The 26,499-nt window shown below is 35.8% G+C and overlaps 1 protein-coding gene across 14 annotated transcripts in view; it reads left to right on the top strand.

The window, feature by feature from the left end:
* The window catches only part of DMD (dystrophin), a 1,059,271-nt gene that overhangs the window by 149,238 nt on the left and 883,534 nt on the right, over positions 1 to 26,499 (top strand). For all 14 annotated transcript variants that reach the window (XM_064646820.1, XM_064646822.1, XM_064646818.1 and 11 more), the window contains exon 2: positions 24,697 to 24,758. In XM_064646820.1, coding sequence (XP_064502890.1) covers positions 24,697 to 24,758 — 62 coding nt within the window. The remainder of the gene's footprint in view (positions 1 to 24,696; positions 24,759 to 26,499) is intronic.

Here is a 26,499-nt window from a genome sequence, read left to right as displayed (position 1 = left end):
TTTATTCTGGATAACCAGAGGAAACAGGTACTGGAGCTGTTCTTTCTTTTTCTAGTAAAAACTACACAAAATTGGATTTCAGGTATCTTTCCTCAGATGGCAAAACAATCATTCCTATTTCTTTGACTTCTGTGGCCAGTCCTGGAGAAGGCTTCCTGTGGGTTAGCTGGCTTGGTGAAGTGGCTACTCAGCTATTACTTATTTTTCAGAAAACATTAAAGCAGCTGTTCTTCAAATTAAGGAGTAATGAGGTTCTCCTCCCAGCAGCAGGTGTGGAGCTATAATTGGCCATTAGGATGTTGTGCTTTGGTTGGAGACTGAGAGGATAACAAAGCTAATTTCTATCAGTACTAGTTCTCTTTTATTACAAGTGAGGGAGAACTCCAAACCAGGTCAGGCTGGTCACAGAGGTAGTGGCTTATTTTCCTCAGTGAAACCAATTAACTTTCTTGACTTCAGAACCCATGTTTCAATGTAAAATTCTCAGATGTCTAAAAGCACTTGGAACTTGATTAACACATAAATAAGTTAATTTTGCCCTAACAGAAAAAAAAGAAAAAAAAAGGAACAAAATGAAAAAGCCAGAACTCTGGAGCCTTATTCCTTTTTTTCAGGAATTTGAAAAACAGACAAAAAAAAAACTAACTTCTTTTTTCCATTATGAGTTATTTGGTTTTAAAGTGCAGTTTTGGACTGCATATAATGTAGGGACTGACCCTGCAATTATAGTCCTTAATTAATTTCCAAATATCACTTAGGACATGATTCGTGTAACTTCAGATATAAGGGCAGCATCATAAATCCATGGAATAAAAATAATGAAAAAACTGCTCTTCATAAGGTATAGAGAGGATACTGAACTATAAATACAAATGTCTTTGTACAATTCGGAACAATGTAATAGTGACTTGCATTAGCACTGTACTTTTCTTCATCACAGAGGTGAGGTTTGATTCACTTCTCTGAGCATTACTTTCAAAGTATTATTGTCTGTGTCTGAAGATACACAAAAACCTGCAGTGAGTAGCTATCTCAAAGTCAATTCTATGTCTGGTTTGCTTTTAAAATTTGTGATTTTGATGGCATTGTTGTTACAGTGGCAGATTGTTCAGTGGTCCTGGCAAAGCCTGTAAATGGCTGGTCCAGGTCCATGTGTGCCACAGCTCACTTCAGCAGAAGGATTTCTCAAACTCTTCTGAAATTTGATGGCTACACTGACAATGGGGTGGGACTTACTTCATCTCTGTTCCTATCATAGAGCCCAGCCTAATGATACTGAACATCTGGGATAGATAACAACTAAATTTAGTCATTAGGTTAAGGGTTTCTTTGCTGGATCCAGGATTCAATTTTAAAAGGGGGAGGAGAAAGCTGAACAAACCCAAACTGAATTACAAAAAGTGCTGAGGATATTCATTGAGATTTAAGAGGTGATTGTAGATCCCTGTTGTGCTTTAGGAACCAAAGCTTGTCCCTAGTGAGTGGGATCTTCTGTGAGTGTCTTCCTCAGTGTTTTCCATGAGGAGTGTTACCCTGGGACAGTCCACAAGGACACAAGTCCTCCATTGGCATGACACAGAGATGTGGGAGTTAGAGCACATAACCAACACTAAAGGTAGAAGAAGCTGATGGATGTTATGTCTTGAAAGCATAATGACTTCTATCAAAGCTTGCTTCTACTAGAGATTTCATTATATGTGCTTAATAGAATATGAATGTAGACAACTTGAGCTTCCTGGTAATTATTGGTTACCAGATGGAATAATTATTAATATAAAGAATATAATGCCATGGAAAAGCCAACACTTTTCATATGCTGCTTTTATGCTATACCAAAAATCTTTACAAAATGTTAATAATAGGTCTAAAAGTTTATAAAAATGTTATTTCAAAAGAAGGTGGAATCAAGAGGCATTTCAGTCCAGTTGTATTTGTGGAGAAAATGAGATGGAATACTTGTATCTGATCCCTGAAACACTTTTAAAATGAGTGTTGTTGTCCTTGAAATCTGACATGATCTGCTTTTTAATTTTTTTCGTTTTTCCTTTTTTTTTTTTTTAGGACTTAGTGCTATGTGACTTCATATGGATGAATGCCTTTATTATGACCTCATATCTGATGTTTTACTGTCTTAGAAATGTTGAATTTTATGGGCCTTTCCCCTATCTTTTTTGGGAGTTCCTCCCCTTTGTAATAGAAATAAAGCAGCTTGAATTGTATTCTACCTGGTTGTTTAATTTTATGTATTTTAATTGTTTAGAAATATCTTTGAAAAACTAAATACATTGTTGATATTTAACAATCAGTGCAGTTTTTTTCCCTGATATAAGCTGATGAGAAGCTGTAGAACAACCCTTTTTCATAGAAAATTTCTAAATTCAACTAATAGCATTGAATATCAGCACTAATTAGGCCTGGAAGAGGAAGCACTTTGGAATAGTGTAAAAAAGAAACCATAATTATTTAGCATACTCTGATAGAGCCCTGCAAAAGAAAGCTAAGAACCAGAGAGAGGCTGCTATGGTAATACACATGCTAAACATGCATAATTTTAGCAAGTATAGTCATGAATTACTAGGAAAAAAGGTTACAGACAGCAAAAGCAATCTGGTTTTCAATGTATTTTTTTCCACTACTTTTAAATATTTTACATTGCATGACCTAAGAGATATGAGCATTCTGAATTTTAGTGTAATGAGCAACAGAGGACATCTGTGAAATCTTCCTGCTTGGTTGCTCTTCATTTTCAGAGGTTCACCTTGTGTTTCTCTATAGGAGGATAACACAGGGTGGGCAGGGGAAGCCTGTGGGATTGCAGCTTACAGATTTATGGAATGGTGTTAAATTGTGTGTGGAAACTCAGCTCCCCCTAATCTTGGTTAGTCCCACATATAACCCCAGACTTAAGAAAAAACATGTTTCCTCCTTGGAAAAGACTTTAGGAAAGAATTTATGAAACATAGAAAAATATCATTGCAGAAATACAGACTGTATATAGGGACTTCTGTTCTCCCTGAGCCAAACACATGTTTTATTAGAGGACAGTTCTTTAAAAAAATGGACCTTTGTGTCGAGGAGGCAGCTCATCTCTGGGCCTGGAGAGAGGTGCCTGTGTAGTTGGTTCAGGTGAGGTGCTCTGGATGCATTTGGGTCCCAGCTAAGCTCCAGCTTTCTCTTCTGACTTCCTCCTGTTTCCTCCTGTATAGCAGCACTGTTGATTTGAAGTGAACAGAGAACATCCACAGGCTTTTTTAGTGATCCTCAGATCTGAGTAGATCTGATCTTACATTTATTTGTACAGAAGTAACACCAAGAGGAGGTAACGATAAATCTGGGCCTTTTTTGCTGTTGAGCCTTTTTTTCTTTCTTTTTTTTCCTGCGTTTGGATTCCTGAAGGCACCCAGAGCTTGAGAGCAGCTGAGAGCTCTCAGAATGGTCTGATCTTTATGGGCTTGCTAAGGAACCCCTGAATTCTGCACCAAAAAATATTTTTAGTGTAATTTCAAACACTGTTAAGAAATTAAACATGTCGTCTAGAGACTTACCCTAATTGGTTCCCTGAATTATAATCATTAAGTGGGAAGAAACTTGTTAGGAATTTAAATCTTGTGAGTCCAGAATAGTATGTTTTTCAAAGGTATATCAGTGACATTAAATTTTTTTATGTTTTATCTTTATTTATATTTTTAATATTTTAAACGATTCATTCAACTTTAACTGCAAATTTCTGTTTGGAAATTTGTCTAAACCCTTAAATTCTATTAAATAAACTGGTTCATAAGTATCTCTTGCAATTATATGAAGACAGTTTAGCACTAATTCTTACCTTTTTATGCTAATAATGATCTCTGTAAGGAAAACGGACTGAATAGGCACAGAAATTTAACTCCCTTCAGATCCTTGAAGCTGAAAGGCATAATTCTGAGAGATGTAATAGATGCTGATGGGAAAGATAAACCTGCTCAAAAAATTAGGAGTTTTCAGAGATGCCCAAACCAAGATTTTATTCTAAGCATTTTCCTTTCAATATTTGTCCTATAAGTAAACTTAGATTACTTCAGGAAAATGACTGGTTTCTTTTTATGTATGTAGTTTGTTAGAATAGTTGCTTCCCATGCAAAGACTTCTTTAATAAAATAACATACTCCAGCCAAAAAGCTCCCAAACATGACTTTTAATTATATATCAGGAATGTGTATTAGCTAGCCTGTTTTAAATAATGCTGAAGGCCTACAGTCCTAACAGCACAGATGGCTGAGTAGCTTCATAATTCTCAGTCTTTTTTATTTTGAATAAAGGTGTCATTTGTTTATTGATGATGCAGTGCATAAGTTATACTGGTGCATTATATCTACATATTTGTTGCCGTAAATCAGTGCAGCAAATTAATCACCAAAATAGTTCTTAATATTTGAAGGTATTGTATGACAGGTTTTGACATGGGGAGCCACATTCTGTTATCCTTCTCTACAGGCATGAGCTGAATTTATTCACTTAGTTTCACTAAGGTGGTTTCAGATGTATTGCAAACAAAGTTAGACAAAATAAAGCCACAGTAAATTCTGTATCCACTTAAAAAATGAAGTTTATAAAGGCTGAATTAATGGGATTGCTTTATGTTTAGGAAAAGTAGCTATTTAGTGAGTGACTAGTTAAAAGGTTACTATTTTTGGCACTGTTAAATTGTGTACGTCTGCTTAAAATGCTGTTCTTAGCTTTTGGAGGCCTTTGTTTATGAGCAAAATTTTTCAACACAGTCATCATCCACAATTATTCAAATTTCAGTGAATAATTATTAACAGATTGAGGATTTGCAAATATTTCTAGTTCTCAATTCATATTTTGAAATTCTGAGTACTAATTCCTCATTTCAAAGTAAATTTTCAATTAGCCAGCATTAGTATCTATTTCCAATTATGTTTTTATTCCTACATTTTAGGCTGTAGAATTCAGTTGGAGTTTTGCACACACAGAATATACAAAATTGAGTGTTTTACCTTACTCCATCAGGAACATTTGCAACGGTAAAGCTTGAGTGCCTAAATATTAATAGTACAAATAGTTCATCAAATTAGTGTTTTGAAATGGAGTGAATAATGACTGACCTTAGCAATTAGCATTCAACTCCTGATTGATATGTTATCTGGTTGGCATCTCAGAATAATGTTGACCCACTTGCAGATCTTGAGCAATTTTCTGTTTGTTGTTAATTGTTCTGTTTGTTGGTTGATTATGACCCAATCACATGAAAGCTCCTGGCTTGCTTTTATTTTCCTGATGTTGCAAGCAAAACAAACTGTTGTGAACCAAAGTTACTCATGGCTGCTTAGGGAAGGGTATCTTCCTGGTAGCCCCCTCAAGGAAAAACCCTTCAAGAGCAAAGCAAGAGCTGAGTCACAGCTTTTGTCCCTCTGCTCCTCTTGCTTTCAGCTTGGCTGTGCTACAGGAAAATCCTCCCATGAACATTGTGTGGTCTCACCAGCACCCTCAATGCAGTGATAAACTCAGCTAAGTTAGTCTAAATTGAAGTCTGGCACACATATCTTAGAGAAGACTGCTTGGTGATCTGGATGTAGCAAATCGGATCAGACTATGAACCCCACATTGTATATGTCCATAGATATCCAAATATATGGATATGCATATATATGGGCGGAAAATAAAAGTTTGCTTTCTTGTACATCTCATCAGTGAGTAGACCAGCACATTTTAAGTAAGTAGGCTTTTGGTACCATGTTTTCATATAGGACTTCAGAAAAGAGCCTTTGACAGTAGTAATATGTAATTTTTCATTTAGTAATATGTAATATGTGTGCACATATACTTAACATACAGGAGTTGTTTTTGTTCTGTTAGGCAGTGAACTCTCGTGTCTTATCAGTTTATACTTTTTGCAAAGAAAGCAAGAGGCCGTGCCTCACTATGAAGGCTTGTGCTTAGTAGGGAGACCAGTATAGTCATATTGCAAGTACAGTTGTGTCTGTTTTAATGTGATTGAGAAATGATACTTGTTGCCTGGTAACTATTAGCATATAAAGTATATCAGAATTAAGTATGTTGCTTTTCTGCTTGTTACTGGAGTATTACAGAAAATGAAGTATACAAAGTAAATGAAAAAAATGCTTCATGATGTCAAGAAATGTCACTGCTGCTTAATTTTCATTTCAGTTTTTGCAAGGAGTTAGAGTACTTATTTAACTTCATTCTAACAGTATTAAGCAACTAATTGGATAATGTGGGAAATTTCATTGTATTAATTAAATGTAACAGTGGTACTCTATCCAAACGAGAGATGACATTTGAATCAATATATGGTTTTCTTACTTGCTATAAAAGAACAAATCGTATTTTCAGCAATTCCTCTCCTTGATAGCAATTCTATAGATGGATTCACCCTTTGACTAGGGGTATTTCCATCCTTTTAATAATCTACCACCATAGCCTTACACAGTCCTTTTCAACAACTCTGTTAATAACCGTTCATGTAAATTAAGAATAAAATGTGTTTCCCATTTTTTAAAGTTATAAAAACCAAAAAAACCAATACAACAGAAAAAAAGGGCCTAAATAAAAGACAGCAAAATGTACACCTCTCCCATCCATGCAAAAGTATTCTTCACTTCTTCAGATGGGAACCAATGATGGCTGCATCAGGGAGCAGCCAATGCTGCTTTCTGCTTCAGCAGGTCGTTCACCAGCAGCAGTAGGGGAGAAGACCTTACTAATTTGGGAGGAGGGACATCATACCTAATCTGGAATCCAGGTCTTCCTCAAGCATTTCAGTTAGCTAAACCTGAATGCAAATACATTGTGAAGAGCGTTTAGCATATTCTGTTCGTATTATCTTCATTTAATGACTTGCTTGTAAATCTCAGTGGCGTGGTTGTTGCTAATTTGGAGGCACTCTGTACTCTGTTGCCATCTTTCCCGGTTAAGTGTAGGTTTTGGGAGAAGGGCAGCAGAGATGTCAGCATGCCAGCCCACCTTGTAGAGAGAGAGAAATTGGGTGGACTTGTTCTGGATACTTATATATTATCTGTGGTTCATTGTGTGTGGAATACCTTTTGGGTTGACATCAACCACCCTTCTGGATGGTGAGGCTTTTTGTAACATTGTGCACAGTGGTTTAGGTTTGCAGACACAGAAGTGGCAGAGGTGGCAGTGCTTACCTGGCTTCTCACTTACAGGAATAGCAGATTTTCAATAAGGTACAAAATATAGAGCAAGACGCACTATCTTGAAGCATTAAAGGTGACGGAGGGTGAATATATAAAATGTGTTAACACAATGTATGCATAACACATTCAGCCATTTCAGTCTTCAGCTAAATGATCAGGCCTTCTCAAAGAATTTCTGCTGCAATTACATTTGCAAAGTAACCCAAAAGTTTTGATTGGTTGGACTTGTTACTTGAAATATTTGTTGATAGTTGGCAATTTCATTATGGGTCTCCTGTACCTTGTGTGTACATTTTACAGAGAAATGTAGAGGCAGTAGTTAATGGTTGAGGATAATAGTCTGCCAAAAAATAGTCAGCAGTAGGAAAGGCACACACAATCTACAGTCTTTGTAACATATAACAGCTCTCAGAAATGTAGTTAATGCATTTTAATCACCGAGCCTAATTGGAGTTTGCAAAGTGAAGATGACAGCTAGTAATAGCGTTGAAAAAAAATCCAGTGGCGATCAAATATACAGTATGGAAGTTAAAAAGAGCTGCTTATACATATAGGTTAAAGTTTATGTTCCCAGAATAAATAATGAATTAAGGAACAAGAACCAGATTTAATGCTCACTTTAGTGCCATTAGAATTGAAAATGATCTCCAGAAATACTTAGAAGTGAGGGGAACACTTCTTGCTTGAACGGTTTAATAAATTTAATCAAACATCATCACATGTATGTGCCCAGAAATACTTGCAAAGCTATGTTTGTGTATCAGTACTATAGAGATGTGCATATGGAGATGAACAAGTGAACATTGTGTGGGTGAATATTCTGCTTCTATCACAGCCAAGCAGTCACAGAGCTATGAAGCATCTGAAGGTCAGAACTCACCACAAAAACTTCAGTACTTTAACCGTGTTTATCCTTGTGTATGTGTGTATATCAATGTGTTTGAATTGTTTCCTTGGGTAGTCTTACATTTCACTTGATACAAATACTGCAAAATTTGAATATTACCTCATGATGATTTTTTATTGTTTGTAATTTGCTTCTGAATCACTTCATTGATGTATTTGTTTTGATAGTCTTCTGAATGTGCATAGAGAGTCTGTTAATTAACAATCAGATTTCTGGATAAATTGCAATTTTGTAAAATTAAAATTAATGCACCTTCCTTTTTTTTTCATCTTTTTATAACCGTATGGTGTAAGTAAGTGCACAGAATTTTAATGCCTTGTATGTTTTTGTCAGTATTAGTTCATTCTCTCAAGCAGCATCTAATATTCATAATAATTAATTCTGTAAAGTAATATCTAATCTCAACTCTTACAGTTGTAAAATGCTTATATTTTTGACAAGGCTGGTAGTAAAAATCAAAGCCAACTTTTGAGTGTTTTTCTCTGCTACTTTCACTGCAATCTTAGGAACTGTGTGTTACTTAGGAAGTATAGAAACATTTTCAAAGATGTGAAGTTCTATGGAAAAGAGAAATTAAAAAAAAAATAGCTTGGGAAAGGTATTAAGCTTTACAAACTGATAATGGACTATAATTCCATAATTTACTTATTTCATAGCATTAGTATTATACATGCTGTAGTTATTTCAATCTATGTTGCTTAAACTGCCAAGATTGTAATCCTCACTAATGAGAGTAATCCAGTAACATGCATCATTTCAAGCAATGACACTGATTTTTCCCCTCCTTCCAACCAGGAGAGTGACTTGTCTGCCAAATGACTGTGAAATAGGGAAGTACTCTCTTATTCTTTGTTGGTTTGTTTTTGTTTTGTTTTGGTTTGGTTTGGGTTTTTTTTTCCTGTACATGCAGTATTATTTTATTTCAAAGTTGAAATATACAGTAGGTTCCTCTGTTCTAGCAGAGCCCTAAACTACAGGAGTGCTGTGGGGAATGTCTTGACAGTGCAGTACATCGAAAAGTAGGTGTACATCTGTTCCATTTTAAAATAAAAAGCAGCCAACCCTTAAATGCTCACCTTAAATCAAGTGCATTTAAATAAGCCAACAACTAAAAGGAAGATGAGTTAATTGTTTCTGTTTCTGAAACTATAAACTTTTTCAATTTTTAAAATGTATAAGTCCTGACAATAAGCTGTCATACAGGTTGGTTGAATGTTACATCATTAAAGAAATTCTCATGTTTTGTGTGAGGTTCATGTGGTACAAGCCAAAGATCACAGTGAAAAATATTCCAAAAATAAAGCAAAGAGCTTATGTTTCTCTGACTGATTAATATCCATCTAATGATGTGTAAAAATTTTAAAAATTTTGTGAATGAAAATGAATGTCTCACAACTTACAGTTCAGTCTTACAGTGTTACTGCATTTCTATGGAGACATTGTCATATTTCCATTTACTGCCATAATTTGTTTTCCTATGTGTAAATCCTTACTTTGTCTTGAAGATAATTTAATCCAATCACAGTACAGTCAGCTTTAAAATTTTGTTTTTATACTTCTTCTGTATCTTGCTTCTTCCCCGTCTCAATGAATAGTTCTTTCAATATATTTGCTGTTAGCGCTGAAAATTATTTTCTCATGACCACACCTAGCTTCATGGGGAAATAGGAAATGTCAGTCAGATTCTCTCACTGTTTAAGTTAGTAACCAGGCTCACTTTGCTTAGTCCGAAAGTTCAGTCTGTGTTCTGGGTAGTTCCTTATTGTGTGTAAAACCTAGCAGGGGGCAAATATCTTCATCATATTCTATTAAATACAGTCTGCATGCCTGATTATATGAACAAACACAGTTTAGAAGCTATCTTAAGCTTTCTTCATGTTTTGAGTATAACATTTGGTTGGAACATAAATAATTTCAAAAGCATGAGTTTTTTATGCACAGCGATCTCCTTAGCTGTTAAACAATTTAATGTGGAGAACTGTGTATTACCAAAGTCCTTTCTCCATTCAAAACTAAACTGTGAGCAGAGGAAAAATGTTCAAGACCTGAAATTCATTCCGGTTCCTTATTACTGGGAAAATAAAAGAGAAATGGAGAGAATTATAAGAGTTCCATTTATATTGGTTGAAATATGACAGTCATGTCAATTTGACCTTTGTAAGTTGCTTTGTATTAATTATAAATGCTTTTGATGTTACTTTTATTAATCTAACTGCCTGCTGCATGATTTTCTACTTCTTCCATTATAAGAATGGCAGTATTTTTAATTTCCAAAACTACTGTTTAGTTGCAAACTCCCTGGGACCTGCTGTGATGTTAGGTGGAGCCTGAATGTCATAGAAGTATTGTTTCTGATGGCTAATCAGATATCCAAGTGATTTAACCTCTGTATGTCATTGTCATCAAGCTGATGATGCTGATGAAGAATGCCTGACAATTAGTGATGTAAAAATACCAAAATAACATAGACACTATTTATGTGGTTGCTAAGTTAGTTGTTAGGCATTGCAAATATTAGAGGAGTAGCCAGCTCATTCCTCACTTCTCAAAATTCTCAGAAATATACTTTCTTTTTGGTTCTTGTATTGGCCAAAGAATATTTCTTTTGTGAGTTGAGTAAAAGGAGCAAAATACAGAAGCCATTCTAATTTTCTTAATCCTGGTGCTCACTGAATTAGCCTAAAAGTCCAAATCTAGCAATGCTGTGAAACAAGAATCCATTACGTGGTAGATAATACCTTGCAGCTTCTGGATATTAGTAATTAGTCTTTACTGAAGCTAAGCACTGCCTCAGGATACTTGTGTTTAGATTCATCTGAATACCTTTCCACCATTACATTTTATAAATCCTCTTTTATCCTTTTCCACATTTGTCCCAAGGATTTAGTATGCTCAGGAGTTCCACAGTGTGATAGTGAGCAGGTGACCAGATTCAAATTTTGGAGTGTGAAACCACAAAAAACCCTAAAGACTGTGCATAGGAGGTGAAATATTAATAAATAAATGGAGAAGTATGAAGACAATAGGAATTCTTCATGATTTGAGCAGGGAAAGAGGAAGTATATTTTCTATTGTGTTCACATTGAACTGTTTTGTACAGTGCTATCTTGAACTTCCTGAGAATTAATGGGTAAAAATTTTTTTTGATCTATTCTAAACCATCATGCTTTAATTTCAGTGAGTTTCCCTGGTTCATGTACAAGTTTTTAGTATCTGTCAAGGCCACAGTGTAACAGTTTCAGTGTCTTGAGTAAGATTTTATCTGGAGTCTTTGCATTTGGATCCTCATTTCTTCTCTGTTTCCTTTCCTAGTAAGGTAACCATAAATTTTTGCATTATATATTTTTGCATTTGTTTAACACATATTTTGAGTTTCTACTTAAAATATTATTTTTGGCGTGTTCTTACTGAGAAGCTGTTACTTTAGACTGACCATTGGAAAAACTTACTATGCAGTACATAAATGCAGCAAGAATTAGGTCCCCTTCTTATGCATATAATTCTGGTTTCTGCAAAACTAAAGCCTTGTCAAACAAAGAATAGGCAGAAGAAGTTACTTGCCATGTGCATGCATTGTATGTTCCTGTATTGTATTGTCCTGTTCCCACCTCATTTTGCCATTGTTCAATGAAATATTTATGCTGAACTTACCAAAGGTATGACAGTTCCCTCAAAAAATACATGTGTTCTCTTCTTAGCTTTTTTTGTCTTTTTATGCATGTTATAAATTGAAGAAATGTAGTTGTCTTGGAAAGCAGCCATGAAATCCTAATCAATTTCCAAGTTTGATTTCAAAGGCTTAGAACACCTAATTTTTCTTATCTGACTTCAGTAGCATTCGTGCATACTCAAATCTTTCAAATTTTGATACATGCATTTTTTTATGCTTTTGTTATTACTTTAATAAAAATGCTGATATGTCTCAATATAAGTATATGCAGACAAAGTGGCAAAACTACTTCCTAGGGATAATCAATATTTCCAAAATTGAAACTTCTGTGATTCACATTTTGAACACTGCGGTGTAAACTGGGAGCCTCTGGGATGCATAGGGAAAGAGAAGTTGTCTGGACCATTATGTCACTATATGAAGGGAAATATTTTACTGGGGTCTGATAGGAATTGTTTGGGGTCCCGGGCCAAGGAGAGTGGAAGGAACTGTCTTTTTTTTTCCCTTCCTTCCCTTCCTCCCCTTCCTCCATTGGCTTGTGAGTTTTCTACCCTGAATATTTTCAATTGGTCTTTTGTACAGTCCTCCAAGATAGAAGCCAAACATGAAATTCCAGTATCTATTAACTTCTGTTTCTCTATTAGGATGGATGTGACCAAAATATGCATGCAGATTGATTAAGATGCCTCTAAAAGGCATTAGGCTACAAAGAAAATGACTCTTCTTTACTGTTGCAAAAACATTGGAATAGAATGACAGTATGTTTCTTCAATGTAGTTTATGATCCTGTGAAATGTCATACTTGCCTTGAGTTGTCTAGACTGGAAAAGAACAACTGTAAAAAGAATGACAAATAGATGTTTTTTGTCTTTTTCTGTACTGAATCTATATTAAGGAAACACAGCTCTTCTCAGTAGAGCTGATGAGTTGGCACTGAATTGAAATAAAAATCAATGTTTATAATAGGTAGCTGTCCTAACATCAATAATAATATTTCTTAATCTTCACTCAATGTTATAGATATGAAATCCTTCATTGCAAGCAGTTCTGAATGATGTATGAAATGAAAAAAAAACTCGATCGATGCACAGAATACATACAGGCAACAAATATAGTAGTTATCTAAAATGTTCATGTCTAGTACAGTCAGGAAATCCTAGTTTGAGTTAGGAGGGCAAGATTTAAATAGAATTTGTTATTGCAAATAATCTTGTAAATTGCTCAGACAATGCCCACTTAATGAGAAGATGAACAGTACTCATGTTTAAATCTAATTTTAACAAATATTTCACTAGTGCTTCAAATATTCTAAAGTGGAGTAATAATTTCAGGGACATGTTACAAAATCTAATGATGTTACCTTTCTAAAAATTGCTCCCAAGATAAATTTAAGATGTTGTGCTTTGTCCCCTTGTGTGGATGAACAATGTGTCCAGCCCCAAACTGAGTATTTAAACTCAACAAATCCCAATGCGCTAATGTCAGGTAGATGGTTTTTGGATACTTACGACTTTCAGTTAGTTCCTTAGACAACTTAAAAATAATCTGAGAAGTATCTGCAGAGTTGTAAGCAATATGTTTAACAACATATAGCAAAGCATGTTTTACTATAGATATTAAAATGTTCGTAAGTGGGATCTACACCTGACTGCTTAAAAAGAAATACATCCTGTACTTCCTCTGTATGTCACAGGCTGTCTACTTCTGAATGCAGTACTTAATAGACAGATATTGGACCAAAACTCAATGCTATTGTGTAACTTGATAGACAAGGATGGCACCTCACCCTAAGTGCTTCTTTTGTCTTCAGCAGTGTAATTTCTACAGTTTATATCTGTTCTATATGATGATAGTTTTTCCCCATGTGTTTCTGGGGAAAAACACAGCTGCAACTATTGGTGGCTCTGGGCATGTTGCTGAGTTCTAACTTTAATACATTTTGTCTTAAAAATTCTAAAAAGTGCATTTTCTTTGTAATGGTTGTCACCACGTGTGGATGAAGACAAACTGATTTCTATTGTGCTCTAATTTTTCAGTATCTTAGAGACAAAAGAGGCAAACAACGCCCCCCCTTCTTCCAATTTGAATGTTTTTTTCTTTGTGTTAGGAACTAAACATGTCACTTCCCAACTACAGCTGTTAAATGAAAATAGAAGCCTCAGAAAGAAACTAAAAGAAGAACAGTCTACAGTAAACATTGTGGCTGTTTGCAAGGTGTTGCTTTCGAATTTCTGTGTAGAAATTCAATGAATTTCAGGAACGCTAGACATTATGGGGGTAAAGGGGGCACATTTAACATGCCTTGTAATCCAGGTTTTCTGTGAAGTGCTGGTATTTAGATTTTTATCTAATTTGTATTAGCCTTCATCTATACAAAACAGGAGTTTTCCCAAATGTGGGGTAATACTAGGCAATCATGTTCTAATGTGTATTTCTGAAAATTTAAGATCCTTCAGCCACTCATACAATTGAGCCACTACAAACAGTATAAGTAGCTGTGAAATGGGAAGGGCTTTAGGAGAATTAAATTTTACTGTATTAACTTCCCCCCCTTCCAATTATCAGTATCAACAAGGGCTTTTGAAATGCTTTGTCTTACTCTCTGACTATCTTTCCTTTTCTCCCCTTGAGAGAAGAGGATGCTTGGGGATGGTGAGAGGATGCTAAGAGACCTGACAACATGCAGTCTGTAATAGTTCTCTGTGAATTAAATAAATCAGAACTTTGATTCAGATACATTTATGGTTCCTTTGTCTACTTCAGATGAGGTGAAAACAGAAGTGGAAAATACAGTTCACTTACCTTTAATTTATACAGATGTTCTTAGGGGCATGTTTCCTTTCTTTCAAAGCTTTGCAAAAGTTGTATAATAAGGAGAACCCTAACTGTGGGCCAGTAGATGCTATTAGCTTTACAATGACAGTATCTTCACTGTAAGAACAAGGTGTGTAAACAATTGCATATTAACACCTTGGTCTTATTAATTGCAAACTTCTCTGATGCATTCTCTGATGTCTCAGTGGCAGCTTCTCCTAATTAACTCAGATACTAATTGGGTCAGATGAAATAAAGTAGACAGCAGTCAGTCAAGCAGACTAGAACAGCCTGTTCTCTAATTGCTTTTGACAGAGGAACAAAAAAGGAACTTGAAATATTATGGAGTAGTGCTATCCACCACGGTGTACTTAGCATGGTTGTTTGTAATGAATATTTTAATACAAACTGAAACAAATGTTGGCCTTTCACATGTGGTTAACCCATCCTTCTCTGTGTTCTGCACTTGTGTGACATGAATTTGGAGTGTCTGTGACCATGTAAAGCATTTGCCTGACTTTTTTTTTCATAGGAGCAAATCAGAAAATCTGGGACAAAATACATAAAAATCACAGCGGTTCAAAGCTTTGCAACTATGCATCACTAGGTGGCATTTGCTGAAAACAGAACAGCAATTTCATTTGCACATCAGAAGCTTGTGTGAAACACTAGGTACTAGTGTCATGTGTAAGACTCTGATTACCTGTTTTAAATCATGATGCTTCTTTCAGCTTCACTTGTTATTAGTTGCAAGTCTATAGTTCAGAAAGTTTGTGGGCTCCTATTTTGCCTTTTTTATGTGTGATGCTCTGACTGGCTCATGAATGTACACTGTCATCCTTAGTCCTTGGTCCTCTATTGCTCATATTTGAACAGAAATAGAAACCTAGATGGTAAAAGTCTCCAGCTAAGGAAGGACACACTCGGTCCAACAGTAAACATTTATCTTCTGTTTTCTGAACAAAACAAAAGTAATTGTGTATTTTTCATAAAGGTTATAAATATGAAAATTATGAGTAATTTCGTCTTGTTACATAACCTTGACTTTTTTATTTCTAATAATTATCCTCTGTTATAATAATGCTTCCCATGCAGTGTCTCTGCCACACCTTAATGTGATATGGCCCACTGATAACTAAGTGCTGATCTCCCTTCCAAGGTTTAAAAAAACACAAACAAATGAAAAACACAAGAACCTATAGCCCCTGTCCCCTGAAAAATAAACTTCAGTGTTGGCCACAGCTTTCCTCCTTACTGTGCATGTAACTCTCCTGGTGAAAACCATAAAGGCCAGAGCCATTTAAAGTTTTTCCGAAACAAGTTTTCTATTTTGGGGGGATTTTTTTTTGTGTGACATCGCTGAAACAAAGGAGCTGCCAGTGCTGCTGTTTTCTGGTCTGTAACTTTTCCCACAGCAGTGACAGGGACATTTATAATGCTGGGGTTCTCTTGGAGCCAGCTGTGTAACAGCAGCCAAGGTGAGAGCGCTCGCTTTCACTTTGAGTTAGTTTCAGCAGTTCTCAGATCCTCTGTACAGAGGAGTAACAGTGCTTGTTACAGGTGCACTAAAGGTGCTGTGTACACAAACCAATTTTATTAGTCTTTAACTGATGAGGGTTTCATGGGTGCTGGCTGTAGGATAGGGCTGGCAGAGGGACTGCTGCTGCCATGTGGCCGGCTTGGGCCTATCCATGTGTCCGAATGCTGCCGTCCTTCCTGGGCAAGGAGCAGAGTATGGAGACACATATGTGCTCCAAGGAGGGAAAAAAGGCTGATACTGATTCCCTCTGTCTTCAGATAATGATTCCCATTTTCTCTGGGAAGGAAAAAAAATGGCTTAAAGGAAAGAACCTCTGAAACCAAAATCACTTCAGTCAAGATGTATTTAATCAGTTTACCATGTCTACTCACTCCTTCAAAGAAGTTATATGTTTGGTTTCTTTTTTAAATGTCAGTTAGGTTCTACCCTTTTTTCCAAGTCAGACCAACAACCAGAGAAGGGTCTGAGCTACAAATGTTGCTTCCTTGGAGCACAATGTGATTTCTGCTAACCGACCTTACAAGTCGTTAGTTGTTTTTGGGAGATGAAAGGATCAAAGTATCTCTCATCAGCTGTGGTAAAAATTTCAGGTTTGGGCTGTGGAGTTGCAATAGGTTTTATATATAAAAATAATAATGGTAGTAGTAAATCGAATTTGGCAAAAAGCATTTCTGTTGATTTTATATAGCATCACATGATATATTAGCAGCATTTAATTTTTGCTTCTCTAATCTGTAAACAAGAACAGAAAAAAAAATTCTGCTCAAATGGGTCCATCAAGAAAATTAAGGTATTTTCCCCAAATATACTTATTTGACAAGATTAAGTCAGTTTTGATCAACTCCTAATTTTCTTTCACATTTTGGTAATGTTGGTAACCTTCTCCATTTTTTTTTTTTAATTTAGTACATTTTATAGCATTAATGACTTATCCTGTAAATGGATTTTGTTGCTTTTAGCAACAACAAAAAAATTCTCTTTAATCATCCTCATTGGTATTTTTTCAAGGTACTTGGACATACTGGCAACGTGATTTCATTGGTATCTGACTGCCAAAAATTTGATAATACAGTTAAATCATATAATATTCTGCAAGTTCCAGAAAGCTGCAGTGGTTCAGCTTGTACAGCACTTCTAAGTACCATGGGCATTTAAGTGAAGACAAACATATTACCTCATTTTTAAGATTTAATATATGATCCACAGTATTCAGAAAATACTGTTATAACAATGGTATGATGCTAAAATAGCATGAGCTTCTATTAATATGTTATCAAGCCTGCTTTTCATTTGTCAGTATATGTATATGACATTGAAAAAGAGAGAAAAAAAGGGACACTGCTCATACACAGGTGAATATCCAAATGAATTATAATATATTCCCATGTAAAGATAATAAGTCATAAGCTGAACTCCTTTTGAAGGACTAACTTGTCAGGCAGAGATAGGTTAGTTCTTTAATTTTGAGAATTGATTTATCTTTTGCAGAGAAATCTGGTGTATTGAAACACTGGGGCTTTTTAGGTTGCATATTAGGAGTGATTTCTCTTTGGGAAAAACTTACTGGATCCAAAGGAATTCCTGGTTAGAAAATAAAAATAAAAAAAAACCCAACTAACGAAAACAGTTAAGCTTGTGTTTGCAAAGCTGTCAATAATAAAGACCAGGGTATTTTTGGTAGACTGTGGTTCAAAACTCTTTTGAGCCCTTATCCTTGAAAGCCTAAGGCAGGGGTGGGTCACCAGCACTTGAGGGAGGTGTCCTGACAATCAGTGTCAGGTTGATATAGATGGGAGATGAAAGCACTGATAATCTGTTTCCATGCCCTTATCCTGCTGATGACAAGAGGCATGAAATCAGGGCCCTCTTTCAAAGCATGCTTACCTTCCATACAAAATCAAGTGGAAAAAGTTCCAGGAAGCTTTTCAAGGGGAAAAAAAGTGGATTTTTTTTTTCTGTGTTTGTTCATTGATGTTTTCTCTACCTTTTTTTTTTTTTCCCCCAACCTATACAGCTAAGTCATTGGCTACTCCACTTAAGAGCCAGTCAGCAAGAAGACAAAGGCCATCCCATAGGGCACTTTAGGAAAGTTATTGTCTATTTGCCATTCTGCTCCTTCCTCCTGGGTCAAATCCATAGCCATGAAGTTGATCAGTTCCCAAAGTGTATTTGTGTGTAGACCAGAGGAGGACTAGGCCATATACTGGGAATGTCATTACCAATGTATGAATTGGAGCTGAGTACCCCATGTTGTGTATATTTTAAATGTTCTGGAAATGTGAACTGAAATTCTGCTTCTTTTCTTCTCTTTTTAAATTTAATTGGAATTGTGCTCCTGCTTTTTTTCTTGGGAGTTGCATCTGCCACAATTTATTTAGGGAAAAGGGTTGAGAAATGGTGGGGGGATGGTAGGGGATGGTTACCAAACGTGGCAGATTACATGATTTTGTTCAGATTTAAATCTATGTGTACATTGCACAGCTGCCCATTATTTTTTTAGGAATCATATGGAACTTGTTTGCATTATCCTGGTACTTTTGGATGCTAGTAAAATTTTTTTGACTAAGCTGCACATGCTCCAGTAGTTCTTTTGTTCAGACTCACTGCTTCCCTGCATATGATCTAGCTACCAGATAGCATCCCTTTTTTTTTTCCAGAAAGGAAGTATTTCTCTCTGCCGTTTCCCATCCCACTCCTACTTTTCCATATGTCTTCCCCCCCACCCCCCAAGGCAGGTGTTTACTTCCCTTTCTCTCTTCCACCCCACCGCGTCCTCATCTTTCTGTTTGTTTGGTTGTTTGTTGTTGTTTTCTTTTTTTAATCTTTCCTTCTGTTCCAGGCTGGCAGTCTGTTGTGTTCTCTATCCTTTGTGCTGCTTCTGCTGCTTTTCTACACATGACATCCATACTGGCCCTGAAAAGCACTCTGTAGTTTTTCCCCTAAATAGCTAATTAGTCAAAGTTAGGTCAGAAGATTGAGACCTTATATAAACACTTGCAATGCCGTAAAAAAATTTAAAAAAGAAGAAAAGTCAGGAAGTAGTTTCCCTTAAATATTTATAATGAGAGAATAACTCCAACTAAAATAATGAAATGAGAAAAGTAAAAGGTTTTCTCAGCCTGGGGTTCAGTCTAAGCCAGGTAGTTCAGTAGTTCAATCTGCTACACCAGTCTATCAGTAGAACTCTTGTAGATTGGGTCTTACAGCCATCCTCTTATTTATCCCCTGAGCACTGAATGGACCCTTTCTCTCTGAATTCCTGTATTTGAAGGAGATGGAGGGGAGCAGAGTTGATATTAGGTCTTTTTGGTTAGTGATACACCTGCTCATTTCCTACATTTGCCTTAAATCTTACCAAATTTATCTCAAAAAATTTTGGTATACTATTTCTCAGAGGATTTAGTTGTACTTTTTTTAAAAAATCTATATTAATGAGGGTTCTGAGTCCCATTTCTGCTGAGCTTCTGAATAGCTTCATCAGTGTTTTGAAAAGCCTGAGATGGTCTGATTATGGTGATTTGACTCTGGTGCCACAGTAAAGTCTCAAGGGGTAGCACAGGGAACAAGGAGTTTTAACAATATTCAGATTAAGGCAACACACTGCTCATCAGTGTATTTAAAGAAGATGGACAAAGAACTGTATGTTCCATATTGCCTTACATGAGCAATAGACTTAAATTCATGGGCTGTCTGTCAAAGCAGTCTATTGTATTTCCTGTCAACTTGTGAATGTCTAGGATGACCTCAATGACTAAAAATCAAAGCTAGTCCACTCAAATATAATTCAGTCATTCTCTTGCATTGATTTTTTTTTTTCCCCTCAGATAAGCAAGAATGGGAAGGGAACATTTCTCAGCAGTTGTAGTTACTGGCAGGGTATTGTAACAATGTGCTGGAAATCTCTAAGAATAGTGAGTCGATGGAGCCAGAGTATCAATAATGTGACTGTCTGTGGCCTCTTTTGTTCCTAGTGTTCCCACCATTCCTGGTACTCACTCCCACTCACGGAAGAAAACCCTGACCTTTTCTCAATCTGCATTGTTTGGCTGCTAGAAAATCAAATAACAATTTTGATGGTTTTATTCTCTAAAGTGCAGTGTTTCAATGAACCTGTGGTTGGCACGAATGAGGGAATTGACACCTGCCTTAACACCATCGTTTCAAAGTTTTCAGCAGTATATGAGAATTTTTTTTCTCTTACTTGCTCATAGTTCCTGGTAGACAAAATATTGCTATTCAATTATTGTTTAACCCAGCTCAGAGCAACACTGGGTAACAAAATAAGATAAATCCCCTTCTTTCCTGTCTGTGTTTCCACCTGTGATGGAACTGCTTGTTGAAGGCTGCATAAAATCTTCTGTCACGCAGCTGAGCCTCCTATCACTATCTGTCTCTGCAGTGATTCAAATACTCTACACTTATTATGTAACATCTTTTTTGACACCCTAATAACAATGGGATTTTTATTGTTTATTTAAAATTAAACTTTGTAATCTGAGGATATGGCTTATTTCCTGTACCCCTCGTGTCCCAGTAAACTTTTTCTGAATGTCTTCTAATTTTCAAAAATGGTCTATACTTACTCTAGAGGAGAATTTCCTAAGCCACTTGTGTCATAAACCACTACCCAGATCGGTGGAAAGCAGAAGATGCAGTCTTGAAGTTGCAATCTGTAAGAAGAGAGACCATCAAATCTCCATCCTTGGAGATAATAAAAAACATACATGGTCCTGGACATCTGCTCCAAATGACCGTCCTTGACTGGGGGGTTGAACTGGAGGTCCCTTATGGCCTTGGCTATTCTCTGAGTCTGTGAAAGGAATACTAATTTGGGTGTGTCAAGAGTAAGAGAGGATGAAGATACTCTAAAAAACAGAGAAAGGATGCACCAAAGTGTGCAAATTTCCTTCTCCCTGCTACATGTTTTCTGTGGCAGAGTGGCTTCTATCATACAAATGGAATGTTATAGTGACATGTATAGTGTGTTTCTGAACCTTGGTTTATTTTACAATCTGCTTGGTATTTGTCAGCTCAAATTGTTTGAAAGTATTACTTTTTAATGACTTGTTAATGCTCCTTTAGGTTTTCAGAATAGTATCTAAAACATAGCAGATATTTGAAATAGTGTTTTTTCCTAATGCCATTTTTTATTTAATATGTTTGGTGTTATTTGCGGGAGTGGAGACTGGGAAAATAAGTGTAGTAATAAGTGCAGTTTACTAAGAGTTGACAACATACTGTTAGGGGGTTTCTTGTGGAAAATAGAAGGGAATCACATTGGAGTGGTAGGTTGCAAACATGAGCTGTTAAGTATTTAGGAAAGTTGTAAGGTGACCATTTGCCATTAATAATAGCATCTTAGTTCTGTTGAATCCTGATTGTTCCTAAGCATTCTTCAGAGTACCATTTGTCTCTATTGCCTTTTCCACCTGGTTAAATCTAAGAACTGTCCTTTATCAGATTATTAGCTTCATAAACACTGCACTTTCTTTCCTGGCCATAATTTCTTATGAGGCCTAACCTGGAATAATACTTCTAAAGCAAAATGTGCAGTTAGCTAATCTGAGAGGTTCGCATTAACAGTTGCAAATCTGGATGTTCATCCTACCAGATATCAGAACTGTAAGTCGCATTTGTGAATGTGTTCTAATTAAGATCTCTTCAGTGGTACTACAGGCTGTAGGGCATGAAAATCAGGTAAATCTCACTGGTCAGTATCTCTGTTTTCTGGAAGGCTTTCTATAGAGCTCAGAGCATTAATTTTCTGAGTTGGCAACCTATAGAGAGGAGCTTAATCCTATTCCACTCAGTGTCCATTATTTCATCATTTTGAGAAAAGCATTTCTGCTGTGGGAAGAGATCACATTATTAGTGCAATAAAGGATTGGGGGTCCATGCAGTGTTTCATGTTTAGATTGAACCCTAAGAGAGACAGTACGCTGTTTTGCAATTCTTTCAGATTGAAAGAAAAGAAATAAACATACTCTATTACACTTGAACAGGTGAAGGAATTACCTGCCTAGCCATTTGATTATTCTTATTGGCTCACAATAAAAACACCTGCAAGGACATTCATTGGCTCACTGCTGAAGGAGCTCTTATAAACACAGCACTATGAAAGTGGCAGATGAATGTTCTTGGCACATTTCTGCAGCACCTAGACAAATGTCATTCAGCAAGCACATCTAGCATTCAATCCATAAATCTGGGTTAGGAGAACATCCTTTTTTTAAAAAAAATCATGTTTAAAATGGGGAAATCATGCCATGCATAAGCAAAACATTGATTCTTTTTTAGGTTAGGACGCTGTCACCAACAAATTGCTGTGGTATATCTTGTCAGAGCAAGCATCTAGAGATAAAAGTGCTTGCAATGATCTCTGTATAAAAATAACAGCAGTGGAACAGATTTGTGTTTACAAAGGTAGAAGAGCATCGGCTGAACTTTGAAGAACTTTCAGACATTCAAATTGTGGGTTTGACTCTCATTTTTCTCAGGACACACAGTTTTTTATTAGCTCAGTGGACAGGAATTAGTTGGTGCCTACTAGTTAAAGTACTTGCATATATCTTTGTGAAAAAACCAACCAACCAACCAACCAAAAACCCAAAGAAACCCACTCTGTTACTAAATATGCTACTACAGCTGCCTGAAGTGGAAAAACAGAAGTCTGAACAGTTTGAAAGAGACATTTTTGCCTCTTTCCATTTCCCTGCTAAATACCACATATTGTTCTTCGACCCTACTTTAAGGTTGCATTTGGCAGTTTTAGCAGAGATGATTAAACAGAAATAGCTATTTATATGTAATATTGTATATGAAGTTGCTGAAGAAGTTTATAATACAACATCAAATTGAATATGTATCTTCCACCAACAAAATGCATCCTCCTCCTGTCACCTTCTGTGTACTGCACATGGCTGGAATGAGACAAAAGTCATATAATAAACAAGTTACTAACAGTCAACAAAGAGGGAGGTGTTACTTGTGGGGAAAAATAAAATTTTTAACAGCTTTAGCATCATGTATTACCAAAAGCATGCATCTCCTTCACATGCTGTTGCTTTTAGATGAGTTTCTAACTATTCAAGTACCGCTTTCAGCCAAAGGATGAAGCAGGGAGCAGCATTATTTCGTGTAAACAGCAGTAGAACTCTAAAGAGTTTATTGTAGCAAATACTCATATTATTGGCAGAATGATTATAATGCATGTTTTCTAAGGGAAGTTTCCAGTTGTAGTATTGTATTTTGTCAAGCTTTTCACTCACGATCATCTGAACGCAATTAGAATATGCTCCTTCATATACAGTAGTTCTTTATAATAAAATAGAAACTTTGCAAACTCTAGTATTTTGTTCATGAGTATATTGTATCTTTGAGACGGGAAAACATTCTTGAGGAAGGATATTTTTAAAGTGCTACTGAGTTGAGGTTTTAAGAAAAAAAAGATAGATTTGTCTTGTCATGGCTTCTTGGAAGGGTGGAGGGAGGGAAAGCAAAGTACATTATTAATGCCGTGCATTTCTCATGTAGCTCATCCATACCTGCCTTTCAAATTCATCTGTATCCATTAACATTATTAATTGCTGACCATTTCAGATGGGAATTTAATGTCCCTTTTTATTTAAGAAGTGTGGAGAATTTTACTGCAAATCAAAAGGCTGCATTGAGTGAACTTTATTTTAGTATAAGCATTCTGCACCCTTTTCCATATATGCCCTTTAATTCTAGTTTGGTTGATTTTATTTTGTCAAAGAAAGAGGTCTGTTCTTTGTATTTCAGGGATGATGCCTAACAGTTCTTTTTGAGCAAATGCTTGTGAAAAGCGTTAGTTTGAAAGCATCTTTCTTTTCCAAACTCTATAATATATGTCAGAATTATACCTTTGTTTGTCCAGATCCATTCAGCATCAAGACTGTACTTGTAACTTATGTATAACCAAGGCCTAAGATAATCATCTCCATCTACAAAGTTTTCAAATTAAAGAATTGAGGAAGAATTTTGTGTATGGCTGAACAAGTGTAGGTATTTTTTTCTTTCTCCTCTGGAGGGAATATATATAACAATTTTTGAGAGGTAAATAGTTGCAAGTCAGAAAAGACATAAGGTATGGCTGCCAATGGAGAACTATTATGCTGCTCCAGAAGGCTTCCTCAAGCGGTTTGATAAGGTGCATGTAAAGTTGTTGTTTCAAGGACTTTTCTAAAAGTGCTGTAGAAGAGTGTCCTGATGCCGAAACCATTGGATCACATGTTTGGGTTTTTTCATACCTGTATTAAATTAAAATTTAGAATGGGATATTTCAGGTCCTACTGCAATGTGTTCTCTTTTGGAAGGAAAGACACCACAGGATGGGTCAGATGAACTAGGGATATAGACCATTAAGGGTGTGAATGAAGGGGACCTATAGACTTTCAAAATATGTTGATGTAATTGGCAAGGACAGAATACATCCAAAAAGGTGCCCTGAAGGTGTTTGAAGTATCATCAGTAGCTTTACAACAAACCAAGACTGAAACATTAATCAGTAATATTGTACTATTTTGTTGAATAAATCTAATGGAGTGCTTTACTTTTTTTCTGGCAGATGAACGGGAAGATGTTCAAAAGAAAACTTTCACAAAATGGATAAATGCACAGTTTGCTAAGGTAATTATTTATGTATTTACTGACCAAAATATCTTTTGTATCTTTAAAAGAAACTCCAAATATTCCTCTGTTGAGGCTTAATTTTCAACATAACATTTAAAAGTGTCAGGTATTGGTGAAGGCAGTTGACTGACTTATTAGAAAAAATGTCCAAGTTCTATTCCTTTGATTTTGGTAGAGGTTGAAATGTAATAAGCCATCCTTCTTTCAAGATGTTCTCTGCCTCAATGTATTTGCCTTTTCTCAAAATAGTGCTGCATATGTATTACTGTTTGTTGGGGTCCTTTGTTATGTCCCTAATATGCAGAGGATTTACCTCTTTAGCCTTGTCTTTTCTTGTTTCTGATTGCAATTACAAGTTTAATAAAACTAGATGAATTGCAGAGGAGAAAGGTTAAAGATAAGAGGTGTGATCCAGTTACCAAATTATGAAAGTCAATTATAATATGTTTTGAAATAGTTTTTTTTGAGAATGGTAAAGATTATAAATGTACTGGGGGGAAAAAAAAAAGACAAAATAACTAATTTATTTAAAGCATGCCCTTCTGGCAGTATGCAAGCATTTTATCTTTAACACACAGGAAAAATTTAACTTATACTATTAACTTGATGAAACTTTTTTTTAAAATTCCTGGAGGATACTTATTCAGCTGTATTTGCCAGTAATAAAACAAATCAATCCCACAATTTATCATTTTATCTGGTAATAGGCAACAATGAAATAGTAGCTGTGATATATCTTTTGCTTAATCCGGCTTTTAATTGTGTCCCATCTGATTCTATGCATTAAAAAAGAGGAGTAAAATAATCTAAATACAACCACTATAATATTGAAAAACATGCTCAGCAGTGGTTTAGTCCAACAGGCAGTCCCACAGGGCTTTTCCGTGGTCTAGAACATTTTCTAATAGCTATTCAAGTGATTTAGACAGCACAGATTTGTGCTCAGCATCTTTACAGCAGAGACATCCAGCAATTTGGAGGATTGGATCAGGATGAAATACGGTCTTGAACAAATGGTCTCAAACTGATTGATGAATTACAAGACAACTGTGAAGTATTACATTTAGGACAGCAGTAAAACATATGCATACAGAAGTGGGGATAGTTGGGCTGGCAATAATAAAGCAAAGAAGAGCTCTGGGAAGTGTTTTGAATCACAAACAAAATGAATCAGCAACAGGATACCACTGCAAAAAGAAAAAAAAGCAACTTTTTTATGGCTCTGATAATGGAAGTGCTTTAGAGAAGGTGAAAGATGTAATTATTTTCTTTTACTTGACAATAGCGAGATTTTTAGCTTGAGTAATTTATAATCTTAGTGTTCCATAAATGAAAAAATAGCCCCAGCACCAGTCATCTGATACAACCTGATTTGAAATGTGTTACCAGTTAGGCCTTGTTATGGTCACAGAAATAGTTATCGAAAATGAAGAGTAACTGTTGCTCCTATATCTAAAGAAAATGTCATGTTCCTAGAGCATTGTTTTCTCAGAAATGATTGTTTTATGGAATAGAAAAGCTTGCAATTACAAAGAAACTTGGACCAAGTTGCTGAAGAACAACAAGAATTATATAGGGTTTAGAAAATATGACCTATCAGCAGATGCTTTTAATGTAGGCTTGACTCAATCATCTGAATGATCTAGAGGCCTTTTCTCCAATTCTAATTCAGTGAAATGTACTGTAATGGTGTTTTAGCTACTTTTTGCTTGAGTTTTATACGTAGTACTTTTAGTTG

The sequence above is a fragment of the Pseudopipra pipra genome, chromosome 2 (assembly GCF_036250125.1).
Source record: "Pseudopipra pipra isolate bDixPip1 chromosome 2, bDixPip1.hap1, whole genome shotgun sequence".
In the NCBI taxonomy this organism is placed as follows: domain Eukaryota; kingdom Metazoa; phylum Chordata; class Aves; order Passeriformes; family Pipridae; genus Pseudopipra; species Pseudopipra pipra.
This window is presented reverse-complemented; position numbering and strand designations above follow the sequence as displayed.